At 35.9% G+C, this 19692-nt stretch overlaps 1 protein-coding gene across 1 annotated transcript; it reads right to left on the bottom strand.

The window, feature by feature from the left end:
* Positions 1-539: 539 nt before the first annotated feature.
* Positions 540-2756, bottom strand: LOC309866617 (olfactory receptor 11H6-like; the record flags this gene model as incomplete). Its single annotated transcript, XM_082734431.1, has 2 exons — positions 540-1498; positions 2708-2756. 2 exons carry the CDS (start codon positions 2754-2756, stop codon positions 540-542), a joined length of 1008 nt encoding a protein of 335 aa, XP_082590557.1.
* Between the last annotated feature and the right edge of the window lie 16936 nt (positions 2757-19692).

The raw sequence follows: 19692 nt of genomic DNA, 5'->3' as shown, positions 1-19692 counted from the left end.
ATGATACTTTTAACTCATTGGAAAAATACTTCTAATAAATATAAAATACATTACAGATTGATATTTGTGTATACATTTATAATATTGACAGCAAAATTTTAACTAGTATTAAACCTAAATGTGAGAAAGATCATTTTTTTCATCGTTTGAAAATTTTAAGTTCAATGTAAATTTTTCTCTAATAGTAACAAAATGGATGGCCAGTTAACTTAATAACTTTTTTTAAGATTTTATTTATTTGACAGACACAGATCACAAGTAGGCAGAGAGAGAGAGGAGGAAGCAGGCTCCCTGTGGAGCAGAGAGCCCAATGTGGGGCTCAATCCGATGACCTGAGCCAAAGGCAGAGGCTTAACCCACTGAGCCACCCAGGCACCCCTAATTTAATAGTTTTAATTATCTTTGAATATGTTCCTCTTCTCCCCAAAAGACATTTTCATAATTTAATTAATACAACTCAATATCAACTTTTTAATTACATCTTTCCAATATAGTATTTCAGTTGTAAACAAACTTCTTCAAAGATTTCTTCCATGCCTCTAACTAAATCTCACAATTTTAAATAACTTTCTCAGAGCTGCCTTCATCTCTTTATTTCGAAGACTATAGATCAAAGGGTTGAAAAGTGGAGTTAACACAGAATAAAACAAAGTCACATATTTCTGCATTCCGGTTGGATTGCCTGATGTTGGGCTTACATATACAACCATGATAGAGCCATAGAATAGGGACACTATGGCTAGATGGGAGCCACACGTGGAGAAGGCCTTGTGCCGCCCTTCTCCTGAGGGGACTCTCAGCACAGCTCTGATCACCAAGGTATAGGAGTTGGTAATGAAGAATAAGGTAGAGAAAATGAGGACTGAGTTATAGATGGCACAGATGATCTCAGTGGCAGGAGCTGGCACACAGGACAGCTTTATAAGAGGTCCTGGGTCACAAAGGAAGTGATCAATCTTATTGGAACAACAAAATGGGAGTTGAGAGATGAGGTATATAGGCAAAAGGAAGTATAGGAAACCACACACCCAGCATCCAGCTCCTATTCTGATGCAGCGCTGAACAGTCATGACAGTGGGATAGTGCAGGGGCCTGCAGATAGCAAGGTACCTGTCAAAGGCCATTGCAGACAAGAAGAAAGTCTCAGTGGTACCCATGGAGAAGAAGAAGTAAAACTGGAGGAAGCAGCCATAGAAAGAGATGGTGCTGGTTTCAGAAAGCAAGTTGGCCAGCATATTAGGGACAGTGGAGGTGATAAACCAGATCTCCAGGAAGGAAAAATTAGCCAGCAGAATATACTTTGGAGTTTGCAGTCGACGGTCCCACCTCACAGCACATATAATGCACAGATTTCCAGTTACAGTCAGAATATAAGTCCCAGAGAAGACTGAAAAGAGGAGAACCTGAATTTCCCAGGTATAAGGGAAACCCAAGAAAATGAATATACTCACAGAGCTAGAGCAATTATTTATATTGGAAAATGCATTTGTTTTTAAAGCTGAAAAAAAAAAAACAGATTTCCATATTACAAGTAGCCTTAAAATATTACTCATTAGGGAAGATCCCTTGCATACAGTTAAATCATTCTGTGTATCAGGAAATAACAAAGTACCATAATCCATGCTTTGGTATTCCCATGACTGTCATACATTCATAATTCTGTTCTGAAAACAGTGAATAAAAGTGAAAATTCTTTTGTCATCCTAAGGTTTTCATTCAAAGTTACTTGGTATTGACAATAGTCAAGCGTGCCCCAGGACCTACAACTATTAGGTTAAGCAGTGAAAAAAGAAGGAATGAATAAACAGAGATAAAAAATTGTAGCCTACAAAGATACTTATAATATTAATACTTATTATTAATATTAATATTAATACATTCTTTGATCAATTTGTGAGAGCAATATGTTGAGCTGATTTGAGGACAATATTGATTTAAATGTTTGTAACTTACCTGATTTTAATTTTATTATGTTAAATTATATGAAATATTCCTATATTCATTTAGAATATTAAAATAAAATCTATTAAAATAAAAATCTATTAGAAGGTTTCCCATTTTGATCCCTCTCTTCAGTAAAAATACACTCAAAAAGAGTTACTGGCAATCTGCCTTATTTTGCAAAGAAGCATAAGGAACCAAGTTTTACAATATTGTGTTCATATAAAATATTGGTGTAAAAATTACAATCAATTCTTAATCTATGTCAAAATTTTCACTAAGATCACCATTGATATGAAATACTTGTGTAGACATTGAAGTCCATATATATCATTTATAAAGACACATCGAGGTTGGCTGTGCTCACAAAGGCTATTCCTCAAATCTTGCAATCTCAAGCAGGAATAAAATTACCTTTTCTTCTATCCCCTAAAAGTAACTTAAAGTAACATGATAGGCAGTCTATCACTTGAAGCTTTGCTGAAAGAAGGTGTATTCACATTCACTTACTGGAACTTTTCCTGACCCAGCACCCCAACTCCTACATAGAGCAATACAAATGGGGAATTGAAAAATTACTTTAAGAGTTATAATACATTTTTGAAGTAACATTTGTATATAAATTCTCAGGGGAAAACCTGGCCTTGATTCTGGAGAAGGATTTTTTTCATAATTCATACATTAAGTGATATTTAAAATAATATAAAACCAGGAGGGTTGGAAGGAGGGCATAAAGGAGCTTGAAGTCATGTGAGCTTTACCTTACCTGCAGATACAAGATGGGTATCATAAAAATCTGTATGGTTGAACACCATCTTCTATATCAGAGTGAAAACTCTAATCTCAGATCTCAGAAAAAGAACAAATATAATAGTGTTCCATACATTACTGTGGAGACTCATAGAACTGTGGATGCTTTTAGGAGAAGAACATTACAATATCAGTCATGGACCTCTTTAGGCTTGCCCTCTTATACTTCTCTTGCTTACATAAACTGACAAAGCAACAGGAAAATTGACACTTGAAAGAGAATCATAGTCTCATGATCTATACAGAACCCACTGAACAATTGAAATAGGAAGCCCTTTTACTTTCTGTGAAGATCATCTTTGGGGAGTGGCTCTCTAGAGAAGGAATTTATAACACAATGGCATCACCGAACCTGGTTTCCTATTCTGCTCCTTACTCAGCATGCTGGAATTTGTTTCAAATTCAAACACATTTCCTACTTAAAGTCAAGGTTTTTTATTTGGAATAACAGGAGAAATACAAACCCATAAAGTGATTTATGCAAGTATAAGCTTCTTGGTTAACTGTGATCAGCAGTGACCTTCTCTCTGGTAATAAAGGAAAAGTTGTGGTTCTGGCAACCTCATTCCAAGCTTAGAGAAAAGTCTATGGAATACAGGTTAACACAGAGATAAGGAGGCTGTGCACTTAAATATAATAAAGATTATTTTCTTTTGTTTATCTATCTTTTGTTTAAAGATTATTTGTCATCTTAATTCCAACTTGTTTGTCCCACACCATGCTCACCACTTTGAGATATGCATTCTTTAACTAAGAGTAAAATTTTTAATAAGAAAGACATCTGTGAGAACTTCCCATGTAGTTACCACTTCGATAATACCTTTTAACGGTTCCATACTATAGCAGTTGCATTATATGGATATACAATATTTTACATAAGTATTCCCTAATTGTTGAGCCATTGGGTATGATAAACAGACTTAAAAATATTCTTAATATAACTAAACCATATTCTATAATACAAATTTTCCAATTAATACAATATGATCTAGTAAAGTTTATTTCTTTAATGGTCCAGCACTATATGATAACATAAAATTGATATATTGAAATAACATATTTATCAATTAATAGAGAAAAATATAAGGGTTCCTGGGTGGCTCAGTTGGTTAAGCGTCCAACTATTGGTTTTAGCTCAGGTCATGATCACAGTGTTGTGAGATCAAGCCCTGTGTCAGGATACTTGCTCAGCACAGAGTATGCTAAATATTCTCTCCCTTTACCTGTCCCTCTATTACTCTCCTCAATCACTCACTCACTTTTCTCTCTCTAAAATAAATAAATTTTTTTTAAAAAAATAGAGAAAAACATAGGAACACTTAATAAATATAGTAATGGTAATAGATAAAACTGAACTCAATTCTTGATAAAATAAGCCAGAAACAAAGGGAATTTCTTAACTTGGTAAATAATTTCTTTATCAGAAAAGATTGGCAAAATCATTTCACCATAATAAAACACAAAAAGCATTTTACAAACAGAAAAAGGAGATGAATGAATGTCTCTGAGCAAGAGTTTGAAGCTGTCAAAGTGGCAACTATCTGAGGGGAATGATAATGAAAGAGTAGGAAACTGAAAAGAAAAAGCCCAAAATCTATGTAAAAGTTGAAAAAAAAATCCAGGAAATGTAAATAATGGATAAAAACTGTTCAAAACCACAATAAAACAATCATGTGACTTATGTGTAACATTAAACTATTTGACGAAGAAATTGTAAGTGCGGGGCCCCTGGGTGGCTCAGTGGGTTAAAGCCTCTGCCTTCAGCTCAGGTCATGATCCCAGGGTCCTGGGATTGAGCCCCGCTCTTTCATTATCATTCCCCTCAGATAGTTGCCACTTTGACAGCTTCAAACTCTTGCTCAGAGACATTCATTCATTTCCTTTTTCTGTTTGTAAAATGCTTTTTGTGTTTTATTATGGTGAAATGATTTTGCCAATCTTTTCTGATAAAGAGATTCTTTACCAAGTTAAGAAATTCCCTTTGTTTCTGGCTTATTTTATCAAGAATTGAGTTCAGTTTTATCTATTACCATTACTATATTTATTAAGTGTTCCTATGTTTTTCTCTATTTTTTAAAAAAAATATTTATTTATTTTAGAGAGAGAAAAGTGAGTGAGTGATTGAGGGGAGTAATAGAGGGACAGGTAAAGGGAGAGAATCTTTAGAATACTCTGTGTCGAGCTCTCTGCTCGGCCAGGAGCCTGTCCCCCTCTCTCTCTGCCTGTCTCTCTGCCTATATATGATCTCTGTCTGTCAAATAAATAAATAAATAAATCTTAAAAAAAAAAAAAAGAAAGAAAGAAACTGTAAGTGGAAAAATAGAATCAAGTGACCCTGTTCTTTTTCAATTGTTTAGGAAGTTTTAAATAAAGTTTTAAGTAAACTGTAATAAATTCAATATGTGGAATGCACTAAAATAAAATTTAAAAAATTAAAATAAAGGGAAAATTATGTTTAAACTGATAAAGAACCCCCAAAGGGAAGTCATACTGAAAGCCACCAAAACTGGAGTTAAACAGTGCACTAGAGCTACAGCTCCAAATACCAACACCAGAGGGAAAAAGATACCACAAAATGTTTGAAAAGCCCCAGACCCTCTGATCATGTTAATTGGTAGAGATCTCCTCTTGAAAAACTGGTGTGTGTGTTTTTCAACTGTTCAAATTCCAGCTTAAAAATCATAAGCCATACAAAGGAACAAGGAAACATGACCCAATCAAAATGACATAAACCCCTACAACTAACCCTAAAAAAAAAAACCTATGAATTACCTGTAAGAATTTTTAATAGCTGTCATAAAGATGCTCAACGAACTAAAAGAAAATGCATATACACAAATGAAATCAGGAAAATGAAGCATGGACAAAATGAGAATGTGAACAAAGAGAAAGAAACTTTGAAAGACAACCAAACAAAAATTCTGGAGCTGAAAAATGTAATAACTAAGGATGACTGTGTGGTTCAGTCATTTAGGTGTCTAACTCCTGATTTTGACTCACATCATGACCTCAGGATTATGAGACTGTGCCCCGTGTTGGGCTCTTTATTGGGCATGCAGCCCACTTAAGATTCTCTCTCTCTCTCCCTCTGCCCCCACACCTGCTTGCATTCTCTCTCCCTCTCTCTCTCAAAAAGGAAAATATATATATATATTTCATATACATATATTTATATATATTTAAATTTATATATATATATAGATAGATAGATAGATAGATAGATAGATAACTAAAGAGAAACCTGGATTAGAGAGGTTCAGAATCAGACTTAACGGGTAGGAGAGTCTATGAGCTAGAATACACATCATTTGAAATCATGGAACCAAAGGTGCAAAAGACAAAAAATTAATAGAATTTTAAAAAGCCTAAGGGCCTTATTGAATACCAGCAAGTAGACCAATATATGCCTGTGGGACGACAGAAAGGGGCTTAGCTTATTTGATGAAATAATGACCAAAGTTTTCCAAAATATGAGAAAAGTAATGGACATAGAAATAAAGAACTTAAAGAATTCCAACATAAGTAAATCTGAACAGAATTACATTGAGACACGTTATAATCAAATGGTATAAAATTAAAAATAAAGAAATTTTCAAAAAAGAAAGAAAAGCAATTCATCACACACAAGGGAGCGTCCATAAGAATTATCAGATTTCTCATCATTAACTTTTCAAGGCCAAAGGAAGTGAGGGGGGTTATTCAAATATTTTAAAAAAAATTAAATCATTTTAAAAATTCTTTTAAAAAGTAAAGAAAGAAAAAAATACACATTATCAACCAAGAAAATCAAGAATACTGTATCAGTCAAAACTATTGTTCAAAACTGAAGAAAAAAGGTATTGAAAACAGTGGCACAGGAAGACTCTTAACAAAACTCATGCCAGAAACACAACAAATTTATAGCCATATATGCAATAATTTTCCTTTGTAAAAGGCCTGAGAATTAGATGAGCACAACCAAAGACAAAAGAGAGGTATACAGAAGGACAGGAGAGGGACAGACAAAGTCTTATCCAGACTAGACTCCAATGCACAAATCCCAAATTCAGGAAAAAAAAAAAAATAAAGCAGGGCGGGGGGAGAGAGAACTCTCCCTCAAGGAATAAAGGGACTGTGCCCCATAGTGGGCACCCAGAACCTGGAGACCAACACTAGAAATGCAAGATGACAAAAATGTCCATTTTTAGAAATTGATGGTAATAAAACCCAGAGAATTACAGAACCATAAAAAATGGATACACAATACTATATGCCTTCTATCCAATCCCACTCACCCTGCAATCCAGTGCAAAAGCAATAGATTAAAAAGCACCTAATACACAAGCAATAGAAACACATTTACTAATTTTAAAAAAGCTGATGGAGAGGCAGGAACCTAAAGGGACTTTATCCAGGGATAAAACACTGGTTAACACCATTTTTGCAACCTCATGCTAATGTGCTATGGAAGGAGTACCCTACAGGTGCCATTTTTAGTGCCTTCCTTTAAGCATGCTAGCATTGGAGAACATTATTTCATCCATCCTGCACAGAGAGCTACCTACAACCAAGATGGATAATCATTTGGTACCCTGCCCCTTCCACTGTGTTCAGCACAGCAGGGAGACTACCCTGAACCCTGTCCATGCCATGCAGAAGCCAAGGTGCAACTGGAAAAAAAAATGACTTAAATCCTGATCTCCCTGTGCAATAGCCAAGTCTGAAAATACCCAGGAAGGTGCCCCAGCCCTGACCTCCCTGGGAAGTAGTGTGGCCCTGTCACAGCTGTAAGCCATGCATAGCCCATACAGAGTGCAAGGCTCTGGTGATTAGAAGAGACTGCACTTCTGGCCCATGGAGAGGCCCATCCTGTCTCATACACAGGACAATTCCTTAATACTAAGAGAGGTTGCTACTTCACTTAATGTATATAAACCAGCACAGAGTGACAAGCAAAATGAGGAAACTGAGGATTATGTTCCAAACTAAAGAATAATACAAAACCCAGAAAAAGACCTTAATGAAAGAGCGTTAAGCAACCTACTTTATAAGGAGCTCAAAGTAATGGCCATAAAGATGCTCACTAATCATCCGTATGAACATAGGAAGAAAAACAGTAAGACAGGGAAATATAAGAAAGTATTAAAAGAAGTTATAATGGAATTGAAAAAGGGTCCAAGTTCAGAATGGGTGAAACAGAAGCATGACTCAGCAAGCTGGAAGTGGAAAACACCTAGACAGAGTATCAAAATTAAAAAAGAAAAAGAAAAGGATTAAAATAAATGAGGATAACTTAAGGGACTCCTGGGACAACATCAAGCAGGGTAACATTAACACTTGAGTTATCCCAGAAGGAGAAGAGAACTAATAGATGAAAACTTCCCTAATCTGAAGAAAACAGACATTCAATTCCAGGAAGCCCAGAAACTTCAAAATAAGATGAACCCAAAGAGAAACATAGTGAGCCACATTAAAATAAAGTGATAGAAGACCTTGCTTCCTCTGATTTTTAAATATTATTTTGTTAATTCCTTTTGATTTCATACAGACAAAATTATGACATCTGTAAATTAAAACAGGCTGACATCTTTCTTTCAAATAGTTTTGTCTTACTGTTTTTCCCTTATTGCCCTGGTTAGAACCTCAAGTATAATTTCAAGTACAGATAAGAGTAAACATCCTTGTTTTGTTTTACATATTACGCAGAATATGTCACAACCAAGTATGACAGTATGTGTAAGGTTTTTGTAGATACTTAACCAGATTGCAGAAGTCCTAATTTATTGCCAGTTTGTTTGATTTTTTTATTACAAATGGGTGACGACTTTTTCAAATGCATTTTGTCAAATGTGAACATGGAGATGTTCAGTTTTTCTCCTTTATTCTATTTGTATGAGGATGCCAATAATTTTTAACTGGAAAACAAACTATATTCCTGGGATAAACCATAATTGTTAATGGTGCATTATCCTTTTTTAAGTTACTATCGGATGTGATTTGATAATATTTTGTTCAGAATTTTTGTGTCTATATTTGTGAAAGATATTAGCTTGTAATTTTCTTATAAGGACCATATCACATTTTGGTGTCAGGATTATGCTATTATCATAATACATTTTATATTACTGAATTGTTTGTTTACTTATTCTATCATTTGTAATGAGAGAAGAGTATTAAAATCTTCAATTGTGACTGTGAAAAAAATAAAATAAAATAAAGTGATAGAAGTTAAGGCTAAGGAGAGAATCTTGAAAGCAACAAGAAAAAAGCAATATACTACATACAAGGAAAATGCCACAAGGCTATTATAGTTTTCAGCAGAAGTTTTATAGTCCAGAAGGGAATGGCATTACACATTCAAGGAATGTGTAATGGAAAGGGAAAAAAAAAAAAAAGTGCCAACCAAGAATTCTCTATCCATCAAGTTTATCATTCAGAATTGAAGGAGAGATTATGAGTTTTCTGGATAAATGAAAGCTAAAGGAGTTCATCACCAGTAAATCAGTTTTACAAGAAATGTTAAAGGGACTTCTCTAAGCTAAAAGTATAAAAGCACTAATTAATAATATGAGAAACATATGGAAGTAAAAATCTGATTGGAGATGGTAAATAAATGACTGATAAAGCTAGTATGAAGGGTAAAAAACAAAGGTAGTAAAATTTATTAAAAATGTAATGTGTTAAAAATATATAAAACAAAGGTAAATGCATCATCAATAAATAAAATGTGGGTGGGGAGTAAAAATATAAGACTTTGAAATTTATTCAAAATTAACTTAGACTTATATAAATAAGATGTTATGTATGACCCTTACAGTAACTACAAAGGAAAAACTTATGCTAAATACAAAGAAAACAAGGAATAAGTGTAGTACTAAAAAACAACAGTTGAACTACAAGAAAAAAGAGAAAGAGACACAAATAAAACAGCAGTAATTACATGGCTCTTACCAATTGCTTTATATAGAAATGTACTAAATTCTCTAATCAAAAGACATGGGGGACTGAATGGATAGAAAAATAAGGCCTATCTATATAGTGCCTATAACAGACTCACTTAAACTCTAATGACATTCATAGACTGAAAGTGAAGAGATGGAAAAGTATTACCATGCAAATGGGAATAAAAAGGAAGAGGGATGGCAATACTCATATCAGATAAAATAGACTTCAAGACAAAGACTACAAGAAGAGACAAAGAAGGAAATTATATAATGATAAAAGAATCAATCTAATAAGAGGATGTAACAGTTATAAACCCAACTACAAGAGCACCTTGTATATATATAAAGCAAATGTTAACAGACATATTGGGAGAAATAAACAGCAAAACAGTAATTGTAGAGAGCTTTACTTTTCTCATGTCAGTGGATAAAATTTCCAGACATAAAATCAGTAAGGAAACATTGGCTTTAAATGACACATTAGAATAAATGGACTTAAAAATATACAGATCATCCCATCGAAAAACATTCTAAAGAACTAATCACGTTAGATCATATAACAAGTATCAATAAATTTAAGAACACTGAAATCATATCAAGCATCTTTTTGACCATAATAGTATGCAATTAGAAATAAACAGCAAGAAAATCAGGAAGAAAAAAAAAAAAAAACAATGTGGAGATTAAATGCACTATGTAACAACCAATAGCCCAATATTAAATACACTATGTAACAACCAATAGCCCCCTTTTTGATTTCTCAAAAAGGAAATTAAATAAATGGAAACACAATAGAAAATGCTTGGGACACAGCAAAAGCTGTTTTAAGAGGAAAATTCATAGTGACACAGGCCTACCGCAAAAAATAAAAACAAACCTCAAATAAAAATTCTAACTTTAAATTAAAAAAAAAAATCCTAAGTGGGGGAGGGAAGCCCCAAATCAGTTAGAGGAAGAAAATAATAAATATCATAGCAGAAATAAGTGGAATAGAGAATTAAAAATAGAAGGGTCAATGAAACTATGATCTGGGTCTTTGTAAAAATAAACATAATCAAAAAATTTTAGCGGGGAGGAGTCAAGATGGCAGAGAAGTAGCAGGTTCAGATGACATCAGGTAGTAGGAGATCAGAGATAGCTTATCAAATCATTCCAAACACTTACAAATCCAACAGGAGACTGACAAGAAGAAGAGAAGCCATTCTAGAAACAGAAAATCAACCACTTTCTGAAAGGTAGGCCTTGTGGAGAAGTAAATCCAAAGCAACGGGAAGATAGACTGTGGAGGAAGGGGCCAGCTCCTAGCAAGTGGCACAGCAACAGAGAACAAAATCAGAACTTTTAAAAGTCTGCTCCACTGAGTGACATTGCTCCAGAGACTAAACCTGGGTGAAGCCCATGCAGGGACAGCGTGGTCTCAGGTCCCATGGGTCACAGAAGGATTGGGGGTTTCTGAGTGTTGCAGAACTCACAGGTATTAGAGCAGGGAAGCTGACTACAGAGACAGACCTGAGGAGTGAGCTCTCAACTATGGGTTACCTGAAATTGTCATCTGTGGCAAAGGCCAGGGCTCTGTGAGAGGGACCCCACAAGTTCTGGGGAGAAACCGCTGGAAGAGCACAGGGACTTGTGGGTTTCGGAGGCTCCAGGCAGGGCTGTGTGCCAGAGAGAGAGATGCTTGGTCACAGGCTGGGTGGGCTCAGAGTGTAGCCAGAGGCCAGGGAGGGGGGAGTGATTGAGGGCTTTTCTCTGAGGATCCACTGAGGAGTGGGGTCTTGAGCTCTCAGATCCTCAGAGCCAGAGATTGGGAGGCTGCCTTTTTTTTTTTTTTAAGATTTTATTTATTTATTTGACAGAGAGAGATCAAAAGCAGGCAGACAGTCAGGCAGAGAGAGAAGGGGAAGCAGGCTCCCCGCTAAGCAGAGAGCCCAATGTGGGGCTTGATCCCAGGACACTGAGATCATGACCTGAGCCGAAAGCAGCGGCTTAATCCACTGAGCCACCCAGGCACCCCAAGATTGCTGCCATTTTTATTCCCATATTCCAGAACTCTACGGAAAGTGTTCAGGGAACAAAAGCTTCCGAAAGCAAACCCAAGCAGATTATTTAGCCCGGCTCCTGGAAAGGGTGGTGCAATTCCGCATTAGGCAAGACACTAGAGAATCACTACAAAAGGCCCCTCCCCAAGAAGATCAGCAAGAAATTCAGCCATAACCAAGTTCACTTACCAAGGATAACAGCAGAATTCCAGAGGAGGAAAAAGCAAAGCATGGAATTCATGGATTTCTCCCCAAGATTCTTTAGTCTTACAAAGTTAATTAATTTTCTGAAATTTTATTTTTTCTACTAAATTTTTATAACTTTTACCCTTTCCTCTTTTAACATTTTTTTAACTAGTTTATCTTTTTTAAATTTTTTTTATTTTCAGCATAACAGTATTCATTATTTTTGCACCACACCCAGTGCTCCATGCAATCTGTGCTCTCTATAATACCCACCACCTGGTACTCCGACCTCCCACCTCCCGCCCCTTCAAAATGCTCAGATTGTTTTTCAGAGCCCATAGTCTCTCATGGTTCAACTCCCCTTCCAATTTCCCCCAATTCCCTTCTCCTCTCTAACTCCCAATGTCCTCCATGCTATTTGTTATGCTCCACAAAAAAGTGAAACCATATGATAATTGACTCTCTCTGCTTGACTTATTTCACTCAGCATAATCTCTTCCAGTCCCGTCCATGTTGCTAAAAAGTTGGGTATTCATTCTTTCTGATGGAGGCATAATACTCCATAGTGTATATGGACCACATCTTCTTTATCCATTCATCCATTGAAGGGCATCTTGGTTCTTTCCACAGTTTGGCGACCGTGGCCATTGCTGCTATACACATCTTAAAAAAACTTTCAAAAAAAATCTTTTTTGAACCTTCATTACTATAGTCATAATTTATCCTTCATAGTATCTAACTTTATTTTTTGTATACAGGTAGGGTTTTATCTTCTAAAAAATTTTTGGGATACAACCTTTTCTAAAAGATTGAAATATACCCTAAATCTAGCACAGGGCTTTGTTCTAGTCTCCAGCCTGAGCAAATTCTCTCCATTTTATTTTCTTTTATTTTCCCAACCAACTTATCAGCTCCTTTTTTAGAAATTAAAAAAAAAATCAACTTTATAGTTATAATCCATCCCTTTCATCATGTTTACCTTTATATATGTTTTTCATTCTTTACAATTTTGGGAGGTAGGTTCTTCTAAGAGACCAAAATACTCCAAAAATTAAGTGGTTGACCGTGTTCTATTCACCAGTCTAATATATATATATATATAAATAGATAGATAGATATTTATATATTTTCTTTTTTATATTTTTTCTTTCTTTCTTTCTTTTTTTTTTAATTTTTTCTTTATGAACTTTTTTTTTACCCCCATCTCCCCCCCATGATTTGGCGTCTCTTCTGATTTGGTTAAAGCACATATTACTGGGGACTTTGCCACCCCTTCAGCATTTTATTCACTCCTTCATATATTCTTATCTGGATAAAATGACAAGGCAGAAAAACTCACCACAAAAAAAAAAAGAACAAGAGGCAGTACTGAAGGCCAGGGACCAAATCAATACAGACACTGATAATATGTCAAATCTAGAGTTCAGAATGAAGATACTCAATGTGTTAGCCAGGCATGAAAAAGACATGGAAAATATTAGAGAATCCCGTTCCAGAGAAATAAAATCCCATTCTGGAGAAATAAAAGAACTAAAATCTAACAAGGTTGAAAAAAAAAAAAAAAGCTATTAATGAGGTACAATAAAAAAAATGGAGGCTCTTACTGCTAGGATAAAGGACACAGAAGAGAGAATTAGTGATATGGAAAACCAAATGACAGAGAATAAAAAAGCTGAACAAAAGAGAGACAAACAACTACTGGTCCATGAGGGGAGAATTTGAGAGATAAGTGATACCATAAGACAAAACAACGTTAGAATAATTGGGATTCCAGAAGAAGAAAGAGAGAGGGGAGCAGAAGGCATATTAGAGAGAATTATTGCAAAGAATTTCCCTAATATGGCAAAGGGAACAAGCATCAAAATCCAGGAGGTGCAGAGAACCCACCTCAAAATCAACAAGAATAGGTCCACACCCCATCACATAATAGTAAAATTTACAAGTCTTAGTAACAAAGAGAAAATCCTGAAAGCAGCCCAGGAAAAGAAGTCTGTAACATACAATGGTAAAAATATCAGATTGGTAGCAGACTTATCCACAGAAACCTGGCAGGCCAGAAAGAGCTGGCATGATATATTCAGAGCACTAAACGAGAAAAACAAGCAGCCAAGAATACTATATCCAGCTAGGCTATCATTGAAAATAGAAGGAGAGATAAAAAGCTTTCAGGACAAACAAAAGCTGAAAGAATTTGCAAACAACAAAACAGCACTACAAGAAATATTGAGAGGGGTCCTCTAGCAAAGAGAGAGCCAAAAAGTAGTAGATCAGAAAGGAACAGAGAGAATATACAGTAACAGTCACCTTACAGGCAATACAATGGCACTAAATTCATATCTCCCAATAGTTACCCTGAATGTTAATGGGCTAAATGCCCCAATAAAAAGACATAGGGTATCAGAATGGATAAAGAACCAAAACCCATCTATATGTTGCCTACAAGAAACTCATTTTAAGCCCGAAGACACCCCAGATTTAAAGTGAGGGGGTGGAAAACAATTTACCATGATAATGGACATCAGAAGTAAGCTGGGGTGACAATCCTTATATCAGATCAATTAGATTTTAAGCCAAAGACTATAATAAGAGATGAGGAAGGACATTATAACATACTCAAAGGATCTGTCCAACAAGAAGATCTAACAATTTTAAATATCTATGCCCCTAATGAGGGAGCAGCCAAATATATAATCCAATTAATAACAAAATCAAAGAAACACATTAACAGTAATACAATAACAGTAGGGGACTTTAACAGTCCCCTCACAGAAATGGACAGAACATCTAAGCAAAAGATCAACAAGGAAAAAAAGATCTTAAATGGCATACTGGACCAGATGGACATCACAGATATATTCAGAACATTTCATTCCAAAGCAACAGAATACACATTTTTCTCTAGTGCACATGGAACATTATCCAGAATAGTTCACATCCTGGATCCTAAATCAGGTCTCAACCAGTATCAAAAGATTGGGATCATTCCCTGCATATTTTCAAACCACAATGCTTTGAAGCTAGAACTCAGTCAAAAGAGGAAATTTGGAAAGAACCCAAATACATGGAGACTAAAAACCATCCTTCTAAAGAATGAATGGGTCAACCAGGAAATTAACAAAGAATTGAAAAAATTCATGGAAACAAATGATAATGAAAACACAATGGTTCAAAATCTGTGGGACACAGCAAAGGCAATCGTGAAAGGAAAATATATAGCGGTACAAACCTTTCTCAAGAAACAAGAAAGGTCTCAAGTATACAACCTAAGCCTACACCTAAAGGAGCTGGAGAAAAAACAAGAAAGAAACCCTAAACCCAGCAGGAGAAGAGAAATCATAAAGATCAGAGCAGAAATCAATGAAATAAAAACAAACAAACAAACAAAAAAACCAATAGAACAAACCAATGAAACTAGGAGCTGGTTCTTTGAAAAAATTAATCAGATTGATAAACCCCTGGCCAGACTTATCAAAAAGAAAAGAGAAAGGACCCAAATAAATAAAATCATGAATGAAAGAGGAGAGATCACAACTAACACCAAAGAAATACAAACGATTATAAGAACATACTATGAGCAACTCTACACCAACAAATTTGACAATCTGAAAGAAATGGATGCATTCCTAAGACATATAAACTACCACAACTGAACCAGGAAGAAATAAAAAACCTGAACAGACTCATAACCAGTAAGGAGAGTGAAACAGTCATCAAAAATCTCCAAACAAACAAAAGCCCAGGGCAAGACGGCTTCCCAGGGGAATTCTACCAAATGTTTAAAGAAGAACTAATTCATATTCCCCTGAAACTGTTCCAAAATATAGAAATGGAAGGAAAACTTCCAAACTCATTTTATGAAGCCAGCATCACCTTGATCCCAAAACCAGACAAGGATCCCATCAAAAAAGAGAACTACAGACCAATATCCTTGATGAACACAGATGCAAAAATTCTCGCCAAAATACTAGCCAATAGGATTCAACAGTACATTAAAAGGATCATTCACCACGACCAAGTGGGATTTATTCCAGGCCTGTAAGACTGGTTCAACATCCACAAATCAATCAATGTGATACAATACATTAATAACAGAAAGAACAAGAACCAAATGATACTCTCAATAGATGCTGAAAAAGTATTTGACAAAGTACAGCATCCCTTCCTAATCAAAACTCTTCAAAGTGTAGGGATAGAGAGCACAGATCTCAATATTGCCAAAACCATCTATGAAAAACCCATCACAAATATCATTCTCAATGGAGAAAAACTGAAAGCTTTTCCGCTAAAGTCAGGAACATGGCAAGGATGTCCATTATCACCACTGCTATTCAACATAGTACTAGACAGTCCTAGCCTCAGCAATCAGACAACAAAAAGAAATTAAAGGCATCCAAATTGGCAAAGGAGAAGTCAAACTCATTCTCGGCAGATGATGTGAAACTATCTGTGGAAAACCCAAAGACTCCACTCCAAATCTGCTAGAACTTGTACAGGAATTCAGTAAAGTGTCAGGATTTAAAATCAATGCCCAGAAATCAGTTGCATTTCTATACACCAACAATAAGACAGAAGAAAGAAAATTAAGGAGTCAATCCCACTTACAATTGCACCCAAAACCACAAGATACCTAGGAATAAACCTAACCAAAGAGGCAAAGAATCTGCACTCAGAAAACTGTAAAGTATTCATGAAAGAAATTGAGGAAGACACAAAGAAACGGAAAAATGTTCCATGCTCATGGATTGGAAGAAGAAATATCGTGAAAATGTCTATGCCAGTTAAAGCTATCTACACATTTAATGCAATCCCTATCAAAATCCCATCCATTTTTTTCAAGGAAATGGAACAAATAATCCTAAAATATGTATGGAACCAGGAAGGACCTTGAATAGCTAGAGGAATGTTGAAAAAAAAAAGCCAAAGCTGGTGGCATCACAATTCCAGACTTCAAGCTCTATGACAAATCTGTCGTCATCAAGACAGTATGGCACTGGCACAAAAACAGACACACAGACCAATGGAACAGAAGAGAGAGCCCAGAAACAGACCCTCAACTCTGTGGTCAACTAATTTTCAACAAAGCAGGAAAGAATGTCCAATGGAAAAAAGACATCCTCTTCAACAAATGGTGTTGGGAGAATTGGACAGCCACATACAGAAAAATGAAACTGGACCATTTCCTTACACCACGCATGAAATAGACTCCAAATGGATGGAGGACCCTCAATGTGAGAAAGGAATCCATCAAAATCCTTGAGGAGAACTCAAGCAGCAACCTCTTTGACCTCAGCCGCAGCAACTTCTTCCTAGGAGCATCGCCAAAGGCAAGAGAAGCAAGGGGAAAAATGAACTCGGATTTCTTCAAAATCAAAAGCTTTTGCACAGCAAAGGAAACAGTTAACAAAACCAAAAGACAACTGACAGAATGGGAGAAGATATTTTCAAATGACATATCATATAAAGGGCTAGTATCCAAAATCATGAAAGAACTTATCAAACTCAACATCCAAAGAACAAATAATCCAATCAAGAAATGGGAAGAGGACACGAACAGACATTTCTGCAAAGAAGACATCCAGATGTCCAATAGACATATGAAAAGTGCTCCACATCATTGGGCATCAGGGAATACAAATCAAAACCACAGTGAGATACCACCTCACACCAGTCAGAATGGTTAAAATTAACAAGTCAGAAAATGACAAATGCTGGTGAGGATGCCCAGAAAGGGGAACCCTCCTACACTGTTGGTGGGAATGCAAGCTGGTGGAACCACTCTGGAAAACAGCATGGAGGTTTTTCAAAAAGTTGAAAATAGAGCTACCCTACAACCCAGCAATTGCACTCCTAGGTATTTATCCTAAAACACAAATGTAGTGATCTGAAGGGGCACGTGTACCCGCATATTTCTAGCATCAATGTCCACAATAGCCAAACTATGGAAAGAATCTAGATGTCCATCAACAGATGAATGGATAAAGAAGAATTGGTATATATATACAATGGAATATATGCATCCATATCAAAAGAAATGAAATCTTGCCATTTGCAATGACATGGATGGAATAGAGGGTATTATGATGAGCGAAATAAGTCACTCAGAGAAAGATAACCATCATATGATCTGCCTTATATGAGAAAGTGGAGATGCATTTTGGGGTGTTTGTGGGGTAGAGAAAGAATAAATGAAATGAGATGGGATCAGGAGGGATACAATCCATAAGAAACTCTTTATCTCACAAAACAAACTGAGGGTTGCCAGGGGAGGAGGGCAGGGAGAGGGTTGTGGGTTTATGGACATTGGGGAGGGTATGTGCGATGATGAGTGCTGTGAAGTGTGTAAACCTGGTGATATCCCTGGGGTTAATAATACATTATATGTTAATTTTTTTAAATACATAAATAAAAATAAAGTGCAAAGAAAAAAATTTAGCCTAACTCATCAAGAAAAACAAAATCAGAAATGTAAGAAAAGCCACACTGACATACCACCTTACACCAGTTAGAATGGCCAAAATCAACAAGACAGTAAACAACATGTGTTGGAGAGGTTGTGGAGAAAGGGTAACCCTATTACTCTGTTGGCGGGAATGCAACTTTGTGTAGATACTTTGGAAAACAGTGTGGATATTCCTTAAGAAATTAAAAATAGAGCTTCCCTATACCCTGCAATTGCAATATTGGGTATTTACCCCAAAGATACAGATGTAGTGAAAAGAAGGGTCATCTGTACTCCAATGTTCATAGCAGGAATGGCCACAGTCACCAAACTGTGGAAAGAACCAAGATGCCCTTCAACGGATGAATGGATAAGGAAGATGTGGTCCATATACACTATGGAGTATTATGCCTCCATCAGAAAGAATGAATACCCAACTTTTGTAGCAACATGGATGGGACTGGAGAAGATTATGCTGAGTGAAATAAGTTAAGCACAGAGAGCCAATTATTATATGGTCTCACTTACTTGTAGAATAACACAGAGGACATGGGGATATGGAGAGGAAAAGGGAGTTGGGGGAAATTGGAGGGGGAAATGAACCATGAGAGACTGTGGACTCTGAGAAACAAACTGAGGGTTTTGGAGGGGAGGTGAGTGGTGGGTTGGATGAGCCTGGTGGTGGGTATTATGGAGGGCACATATTGCATGGAGCACTGGGTGTGGTGCATAAACAATGAATTCTGGAACACTGGAAAGAAATTAAAAAATATATATCTATATAGATAGATAGATAGATAGATAGATAGATATAGATATATCTGAAAAAAAAGAAATGAGAGAAAAAAATTGCAAATGATTCCACAGAAATACAAAGAATCATCAGAGAAGGTGCGCCTGGGTAGCTCAGTGGGTTAAAGCCTCTGCCTTCAGCTCAGGTCATGATCCCAGGGTCCTGGGGTTGAGCCCCGCATCAGGCTCTCTGCTCAAGCAGGGAGCCTGCTTCCTCCTTTCTCTCTGCCTGCCTCTCTGCCTACTTGTGATCTCTGTCTGTCAAATATATAAATAAAATATTTTAAAAAAATAAAATAAAATAAAAATCATCAGAGAATACTATAAACACTTATACACCAACAAATACTATGTTTAGAAAAACCCTAAAGACTCCACAAAAAACTTATTAGAACTAATAAATGAATGCAGTATACATTAATACACAGAAGACTGTTATGTTTCTGTATACTAATAACAACCTATCAGAAAAAAATTAAAAATATAACCCCACTTAAAAATGCAAATTAAAAAGAATAAAATATTTAGGAATAAATTTAGCAAGGAGTTGAAACACCTGTAC

This window comes from Mustela nivalis (genome assembly GCF_964662115.1).
Source record: "Mustela nivalis genome assembly, chromosome: 6".
Lineage (NCBI taxonomy): Eukaryota > Metazoa > Chordata > Mammalia > Carnivora > Mustelidae > Mustela > Mustela nivalis.
This window is presented reverse-complemented; position numbering and strand designations above follow the sequence as displayed.